General features: G+C 48.4%; 1 protein-coding gene across 1 annotated transcript in view; it reads left to right on the plus strand.

Annotated features, from left to right (window-relative positions):
• The window catches only part of LOC103595341 (glycosyltransferase-like protein LARGE1), a 55,154-nt gene that overhangs the window by 38,981 nt on the left and 6,811 nt on the right, over positions 1 to 9,362 (plus strand). Inside the window, exon 4 of the mRNA XM_008578725.1 lies at positions 6,720 to 6,866. Coding sequence (XP_008576947.1) covers positions 6,720 to 6,866 — 147 coding nt within the window. The remainder of the gene's footprint in view (positions 1 to 6,719; positions 6,867 to 9,362) is intronic.

Raw genomic sequence — 9,362 nt, forward strand, 5'->3', positions numbered from 1 at the left:
GTGGCTCCCCAGCTTATCCCGTCCCCTGCCCTACCCCTCCCGTTTGTCTGCCCAGCACTGAAGCCTGGTGTCTGTCATTGATCATCCTGCCTGCCCCGTCCCCCCAGCCACCCCACTCATTCACGATGCCGGCCTGGCCCCGCAGCTATTTTAATTCTCCACGCCCCCACAATAGACAGACCCAAACAGGAGATAATTCCAAAACCATTTGTTCCTGTTTAAACTCAATTGTGCTTTCTCATTTTTCTTTACATCAATAGGAGATTGTTTTTCTAATTTTGTTTTCCTGAAGATGACATCAAATTAGGTTTGCAATATGTCTTAGTCTGTTTTGTGCTGCTATATAACAAAATATTTGCGACTGGGTAATTTATAAGAACAGAAATTTATTTCTCACAGTTCTGGAGGCTGGGAAGTCCAAGATCCAGGCGCCAGCAGGTTTGTTGTCTGGTGAGGGTCTGGTTTTCAAGAGGGCACCTTGAACACAATGTTCTCCAGACGGGAGGAACGCTGTGTCCTCAAAGGACAGAAGGTGGAAAGGCAGAGAGATACGAGACTCCCCCCAGCACGTCCTTTTATAATGGCATCACTCTACTCATGGGGCAGAGCCCTCCCAAAGACCCCACCTCTTGACACTGTTGCACTGGGAAATAAGTTGACAACACATCAATTTTGGGGGACACACTGAGACCATCGCACAATACCTAAGCCCAGGGCTAGAGGAAGAATTTCAGGGAATGCCAAGTAGGGTAGAATGCATAGAGTACAGAGAGAGAGGAGTTAGGTTGTTAATCCTTTGGTGGAAACTGGCAAGTAACTTGGATCCTATTTTCAGGAAAGTTGCGACCACAGTGGGATTCCAAGAAAGCAACAGTCTCTTCTCCCAATTCCTACTTCATTGTGAAGGGGTTAAGTATNTGACTTGGTTTCTTTCTGCAGAACTAGGGGCTGCCATTCTAAATGGCCATTGCCCTCACACCCACCTGTTTACTGGTCTTGGCTGGTACATCAGCTACCATTCCAGGTACCAGCAATCAAAGAGGAAGCCACCGGTGATCTCCACATTGCCAAATCCAGTGGTCAGCCCCAGTCCTCATCTTGCTTGACTTCTCAGCAGCATTTGACCAGCAGTAACTCCTCCAGGATGCACACTTTTTTCTTATAGCTTATAGAAATGCATTACAGTCTCCTAATGGTTCTTCAGCCTCATTGATCCCTCCCACTAGTCCCCATTGCTGCCTCATTCCCTCATTCTTCTACCCTCACTCCCTCAGTGATGACTTTGTCTCAAGGCTTTGAATACCACCTGTCTGCCACTAATCCCCAAAATATCTCCAGCCCAGCCCTCTCCTTTGACCGTATCACTCATATGTCCAACAGCCTCTTTAACATCTCCACTTAGTTCTCTCACAAACATTTCAGATGAACTATTCAAATCCAAAGTCTCGATCTTCCCCCAAAGCCTGCCCCACCAGCTCAGTTGGTGGTTGCTCCACCCTTAAGCCATGGGTGACCCTTGACTCCTCTGTCACACCCAGCATCCAGTGGATGAGGAGATACTGTTGGCTCGAGAACCAGGCCAGTTCTTATCAGCTTCATTGTTACTGTCCTGGTCCAAGACATTTTACCTCTAATACCCCAGGTGGGAGCAGAAAGGGATATTTGCATACTTGAGGGAATCAAGAGGAAGGGCTCAGGGGGAAAGATACACAGAACAGAAGTTTGAGGGACTTTGAGGACAAACTACCCAGCTCACAGTTTCCCTGCTGGTCGGCTCCTCCAGACTGTCAGGAACACCTGACTTATTTTGGACATGAGGAAGGACTCAAGGGCTGGCTGGAGACTGAGATCTAATAAGTTCTGTCTCCATAGACAGCCACAGCTCTGTCCTAGATGCAAGCAGAATCCTCCTGCACCTGCCCTTTCTCTTGCCACAGGCCCACCAGTAAGCTGAGCCACAGAAGGGAATGGGGCCTAATTTCTTTATCAGTTATTCATACTTGGACTCTAGAACTTAGGCTGTAGAACCCTGAGAGATAAGAGCTAAGCATGTATCATCTCTATTTACAGATGGGGAACCTGTGCCCAGGAGAGGTCGCACAATGTGCCCAAAGTCATAAGGAAGAGGGACAGGCAGGTTTTGAAGCCAGAGCTGAATGGCTCTGAATCCCTTGTGTCTGCAGGGCTCTCCATTATATCAGCAGTGTTCTGAGTTATTTAGGTAGATACCTACAAGTTTCTTTTAAGAGTTCCTCAATCTAAAATATTGTAGTAGTTTTCTGAATGTTTTTGCAGGGATCTTGGACAAGAAACAAGGGCAATGTAACAATGTAACAAGTCGGGGTTCTCCAGAAAAACAGAACCAATAGGAGATAGATAGACAGACAGGTAGATATAGACATATAGACAGATTTTAAGGAATGGGCTCACACAGTTGTGGGAGCTGGCAAGTCTGAAAACCACAGGGCAGGCCGGCAGGCTGGAAACTCAGGCAGGGTTTCTATGTCAGGGTCCTAAGGCAGGTTTCCTTTTCCAGGAAAGCTAAGTTTTTGATCTTAAGATTTTCAACTGATTGAATGACGCCCACCCTCATAATTAAGGGTAATCTTTCCTTAAAGTCAACTGACTGTAGATGTTAATCCCATCTACCAAACGCCTTCACACAACATCTAGACTGGTGTTGACCAAGCCACTGGGCACCTTAGCCTAGCCCAGTTCACACATAGAATCAACTGTGAGAGCAGCAACCTTCATGTAGTCAGTCGGTGCAGGTGCATGAACTCCGAGACTCAGAATGGTTAAAGTAACTTTTCCAAGAGGACAGCTCTGGTGGAATCAGAGCTAGAAGCCAGGTTTGTCCGATTACCACTACACCAGACTGCCTTCCAAAAGCTTCCATTTTAATCGGCTAGATTTAGCCATCTACAAGAGGTGAATGAAGTGACTCAAAGTCACTCAGTTTGTCGGGGCTGGACCTAGAACTCAGTTTTCTGGGCTCCCAGCCCAGCTTTCTCACTCGGCATACTGCCCCTCTGCTTCCGGAAAATTCTGCGCTTAAAACACTCCATCCCGTGCAGGACTCACTTTCCAGATAAATGATGGCAACAAATTGCTTACTCCTGAGTCAGCAGGCCCCTGCTGAGGTAAGACTGACCAACGCAGCACAGTGCAGAAGGCTGTTATTACCATCTCAGCAAACACATGTGCCCGGAGTCCGTACCCTGAAACCACTTAATTGCTGAAACAACTTCATAATGAGACCCTTTCAAGACATCAATATTGAACCCTCCTTGAACTGAGTCTGAAATGGACCTATCTACTGACAAATCGGTCTTCGTGGTAGTTTGCATTTCAGCGAGGTTAAAGGGAATTTGCAGAAAGCGCTTCAGAATCTGATGCTGTCTATGCAGAGGGAAATAGGCTTGTTTGGACTACATTTGTAAGGCGTGCTGCTTACCAGGTCTGTTTACCCTGGGTCTTGCCATAGATCGGTTTGGGTGCAAGCAGCAGAAACCAATGCTGGATAGTTTAATTAAAATAAAAGAAATCAAAGGAAAACAAAACAAAAACAGATGAGTGGTATATCTTGTAGAATCACAGGAGAATGGGGAAAACCAGTGCCTGAGACCACAGTTAACCAGGGCAGCCCTGGGCTTCTCGGCAGCAGTAGTTCAGAAGCCTCCAGAGTGTTGTCTGACACTAGTGCAAGTCACCTATGTGGTTTCCCGATCTCTGTATTTCTGTTCAGGTTTCTAAAAATGAGAAATTGATTGGCTTAGCTGGGTCAAGTGTCTGCCTCTTAACCAACCTGCACCGGCCAGGGGTTCAGGTAAGGCAGGCACATCTCTGGGCCCTGCTCCTTTGTACAGGTGCAATAGAAGGGGGAATTATTTTCGAGCAGGGATCTCCAAGGTGTAGCTACTATAATAACCATGATTGTAGACGTGTATGGAGACATCCATGCTTATAGATCTCTGTATCTATTGAGTATATGTGTGTATACACTCTGCCCGTTCCCTTCACAGTCCAGCCCTCCCAGCCTCCCACTCTATTTCCATAGCATTCACATCTTAAAATAATCAGCTGCAAATGCAATCTTGGGCCCCAGTTTAGAGATACTTGTCCTTAGGCTTTTAGCATCCTGAGGCATTTACAACAACCGTGGGCAGAGACTTTGGGCTGTTCTGTTCACTCTGTATTTCCAAGTGCCTGCCACACAGTAGGTGCTCAGTGATTGCCGAATGAGTAACAACCGTCCACCAATACTGGGACACCTTCCCCCACTCCCCAGAGGTTTCAGGGGCTTTGCCATCTTGGTCCAAGGATATTCTTTAGACCCATAAGTCCCATCCCCATCACCCAGCAGTGATAAATAAGGCACACATCTTTCCTGGGGGAGAGGTGAAGAGCCCCAGCTCTGCCTGTATCCACCTAGGATTGATATAAGAATGCGGGCTGACACTAATGCCTGGCCATGGACGAGGGCATCTGGGGTGTTTGAAAACTGATGTTACTGTTCAGACACACAGGGGGAGAGGAACGCAGGCCAGGACAGCCTAACTCAAACCTCTGGCCTTCAGACTGGCAAAGTGTAGCTCACTGACGTTCTGTCTTACTGTCATCCTTTACAAACCTCCTCTGAAGGATTGACATGGGGGCTGTATGTCATTTGGAATATAGTCAAAGCATAATAATAAAAAGTGAACTACAAATGGTGTTCATAGGGTTCCAGAGTGAACTTTCAGTCCATCTGTCAACCACCCCCTCTCCACTGGGAGCTGGTGAGACCCTTTAACCAGGGTGGCTTCAGAAAACTGTCCTTATTCTGACCTGGTCCTGATAACCCCTCATCGTGCACTGATACAAGTCCTGCTGAGGTCCTCTTGGACCACCACTCTGTTCTTGTCCCACATCTTCTGGGGCTGACATAGTTACCTCCTTGTAGCATCTTTGCAGACTGGCCCTAGTCCCTGCTTCTGCACAGGCTCAAAGTTTTGTCAAGTGAAGTGACTTTAGTAATACAGCAGTAAGCAATTGTGTGGCTGTGGGGGGCTACTTCTTCCAGTGTTTTCCAAAATGCCTTCCCGTGCCTACATTTACCCCAAGGGAGGCTGCTTTCTTTATTTCAGAGCTAGAAGCAGACGGCCCCTGATGGCGTTGAGACCCAAGGGTCAGTCGTCAGAACAGAAAGCCAGAATGAAGTACCGAGGTCATGGCCATAGGGAATCCTAGAAGATCAAGCCAGGGGTAATGACAGCACTGCAGTGTAATAGTGACCATTTGTCACTGCAGGTCTGCCACCTGCCAGGTGTGCCAAGCAGTGTTCTGTCTTCACAGCAACTCCAGGAGGGAGATGTTATTGCCACTATTTTAGAGAGGAGGAAGCTGAGGTAGTGAGAAGCTACACGACTTGCCCAGGATGACAGGACTCATAAAGTGGCATTGCCAGGATTCAAATCCAGTCTGTGTTCATTAAGAGCCTCATGCTATATGTCCCTCCCTGAGCCTTTCTCCCTTTCCAAATGGTTGCTCCAGAGCCGGGAAATGGCAGACAAATCCAAAAGGGAGGGAGCTGGGTCTCAGAGGAACAGAGCAGAAGGCCAGGTGCAAAGGGGGAGTCACTGAGAGCGGAGCAGAGGGCCAGGTGCAGAGGGGGCGTCACTGAGAGTGGAGCAGAGGGCCAGGTGCAGAGGGGAGTCACTGAGAGCAGAGCAGAGGGCCAGGTGCAGAGGGGGAGTCACTGAGCGCGGAGCAGAGGGCCAGGTGCAGAGGGGAGTCACTGAGCGCGGAGCAGAGGGCCAGGTGCAGAGGGGGCGTCACTGTGAGTGGAGCAGAGGGCCAAGTGCAGAGGGGAGTCACTGAGAGCGGAGCAGAGGGCCAAGTGCAGAGGGGAGACACTGAGAGCAGAGCAGAGGGCCAGGTGCAGAGGGGAGTCACTGAGAACGGAGCAGAGGGCCAAGTGCAGAGGGGAGTCACTGAGAGCGGAGCAGAGGGCCAGGTGCAGAGGGGAGTCACTGAGAGCGGAGCAGAGGGCCAGGTGCAGAGGGGGAGTCACTGAGAGCAGGGCAGAGGGCCAGGTGCAGAAGGGGAGTCACTGAGAGGATGGAGAACTTTGCACCAACAGGTGGGATCCCGGAGTTCTGTCTTACCCAGCCAGGTGCTGTCTGCATGAATTGGCTCTGGCTCCTCTAAAGCCTCAGGGTCCAAGGATTCAGGGATAAAGGAGTCACAGAGATGGGATCTGGAGATGCCCAGGGAGAGGTGACGAGATGATTCTCTCGTCAGCTTTACGTCCACCTGCTCTTGTGTGGCCTGTGGTGCAATAGGGGTGGTTGACCTGCCCAGGGGTCAATCAACTCTATGAGTCCTTTGAGACCTTCCTTCTGTGCCTGACTCTGGCAGGGGTACGTGCTGCAAACCTGGGGGAAGGTCCCTGGGTCTCTGCTCTCTGGCCTGCCATCTGTTCACGGTCCAGGAAGACTCAGCTCTCTGGCCCAGAGACGGCAGAATGGAGCAGTCAGTTGTACTCTGGGCTTCCTCACTGGTATCTGTCAGGCTGCTTTGCCTCCCCGGGCCTCAGTTTCCCTGTGTTAAACTGAGAGGTTGACTTTGGCTTTCTCTCCCACAGTCTCTGGCCCCACCACCACCCCACCCTCACAGGGGAAAGGCCTGAACCTGGCTTAACTGGGACCCTGTCTCTGCCTGCCCCCTCTTTTCAGGAAGTCTGTCATCCAGCTTGACCTCGCCAACACCAAGAAAGCAATGATCGTCCCTGCATTCGAGACGCTGCGCTACCGGCTCTCTTTCCCCAAGTCAAAAGCAGAGTTGCTGTCAATGCTGGACATGGGGACTCTGTTCACGTTCAGGTGAGTGGCTCACTGCTGTCCTCTGGGGGTGCCTGTAGGCCTTTTCTCTCCTGGGAAACCCGAAAACCTAAGCCATTAGCCCAGAAGTTTCTTGCAAATGCTAGTCCATTGTAGGGCCAAAAAAAAAAGCACCACTTGTCCAAAACAATGTCCTTGGAATCTTCTCTCTCCCCTACCCCCATGTCCTGTGCTTTTTTTGTACATGGGTGATGGATACTATGTGTCCAGGTGGAAGGACAGGCATGTTTGAGAAAGCTTAAGCTCACTTCTCTTTGGACTTTTTTCTAAACTCAGTTTAGGTTTCTGCTCGCGTCTCCCAGCTCAGTTCTCTCCTGTCCTTGCCCATGCATTCATTTGGTAGGTGGGTTTCATTCTGTTAGCACCATGGTGGTGGTTTTCCTTTTCCTTTTTGGTGTGAGCGGTCTGTTCTGTGAGCCCGTCCAGTCCAGGGTGCGTAGGAGTCACTTCAACAACTTAGAGTCATTCAGGTGACTCCAGAGTTCCACACAGCCATTGTAGCAGCTGACTTTTTCCTGGCAAACAAGACCCTCATTTCCCAGGCCCCAAGTCCTGCAGGAACGTTGCAGGGGAGCCACCACCTCTCCAGAGTGCTCCAGGAATCTGTACAGCTAACTGCACAGGTACAAATGGATTCCACCTTCAGGGGACAAGCTGCAGCGATAAGTGTAGCATTGGGGATGCAGGATGGGGGGAGGAGGAGTCCTGCTGGGTCTCTTAATCGAGCGGTCTGAAGAGAGAGCCAGTGCTTCCACCTGCTCCTGTTGTAAAGCGAGGCCTCCATTTTGAATAAAGAAATAATGGCCCACTCTTCCTTTGTACCAAAAAGCATATGAGATAGTTCAGAAAGTTGGTGAAAAATGGAATTGAATGATAATACAAATCTTTCCATGAACTTTTCCAAGACCTCCTTGTACATTTCTAGGCTAGCTGAACCTGAATTTTATTGAAAGGATTGCAGTCATGATAACTTATGTTTTCATACCACTATTAAACTTCTAGAAGTTTCTGGAAGGTTTTCTCAAACAAACTTTATCTTGTGAAAATCACTGTATGAGGTAGGTTATTCACTTAACAATTCAGAGGTAGGTTATTCACTTAATAATTCACATTTTATACAGATGAAGAAACTGAGAAGTGAAGAGGTCCTGCTGGAGCCAGGACTGAAACCCCAGCCTTCATCCTCTGTCCAGAATTCTGGAATGTGACCTGGAAGAGTGAATACTCCTACAAACAGTGCCTTTCTTCTTTTCAGAAAGAAATTATAACAATATCAGTCATTGAGTGCTTAACATGTACCAGGCACTGTGACTGCATATTTAATGCTCATAGATGAGGCTGATACTATTATCCCCATTTGACAGATAAAGAACCTCAGGCTCTGAGAGGTTAAATAACTTACTCAATGACATACAGCCAGTAAATGCCAGAGTCTGGATTCAGCCCAGGTCTGAAGAACCACATAGACTGTGTTCTTAACCAGCATATCATCAGACCACTGACAAGTTCTGAATTTTCTTAACAATCAATGTTTGAAGATACAGAGTAAAATTTGCACCTGCAAACCTGGAAATTGAGAGTTTAAGACCAAACCTCAGTCTGAGTCTTTTGCACACGCCATAGCCTGATAGCTAAACACTTGGTAAACTTCCAAAGCATCCTTCCTTCTATCTCCATCCCCAGGTGATTTGAAAACTCATTTCATGCATGTCCAAGGGCATGGGAGCTGGGGTGTGGCCTGCTGTGTCCATGATTGCTGCGCTGGCCAACAGCTTGGAAGCCACCATGCCAAGTGCTAAATTACAGACCTTCCGTCTAAGAAATTGCTTTTGTCACCTGCTTTTCAAACAATGGACACTTAAGCCTCCAAGCAGCTGAAATCTACTCCCTACTGCACCTGGAATGAGAAAGCATCTGCACCCCTGCAAGTCCTCTATGGTAGTGCTTCTCAGAGTGTGGTCCCTGGACGAGAAGCCTCAGCATCACCTGGGAGCTTGTTAGAAATGCAAAGTCTCAAGCCCCACCCAGACCTTCTAAGTCAGAAACTGGAGCTAGATGACTCTGATGTTCACTCAAGTTTGAGAACCACTGCTCACAGCAAAGTGCCCTAAATCTCTTCTGCTCAGTAGCATCCTATAAGGTGTACCCAGGAAACCTCTCTCGTCATTGTATTTTTTCTTTATTTTGAGGCTACCTGTTATTGCTGGTCTCAGAGAGCAAGCTCTGAAGTCCACTGTCAACTGGACTGACAGTGGGTTCCGCGGGTCATTTTCAAGCTGTGGCTTATTTTAGTGGCAAGTTCATTGTAACTGCACTGTCCTCTGCCACCTACCATTTGGCATGCTGTCAATATTCCAATTGACCCAGCTGTCCCTGCTCTACCCCTCTTTTTTCCTCCTTTTCACATTATAATAGGCCAGCAGTTTAGAGTCTAAAGATGGAAGATAAATAAAATGGCTATCAACATACCGATATCAC

This window comes from Galeopterus variegatus, unplaced genomic scaffold (genome assembly GCF_000696425.1).
Source record: "Galeopterus variegatus unplaced genomic scaffold, G_variegatus-3.0.2 Scaffold1750, whole genome shotgun sequence".
NCBI lineage: Eukaryota > Metazoa > Chordata > Mammalia > Dermoptera > Cynocephalidae > Galeopterus > Galeopterus variegatus.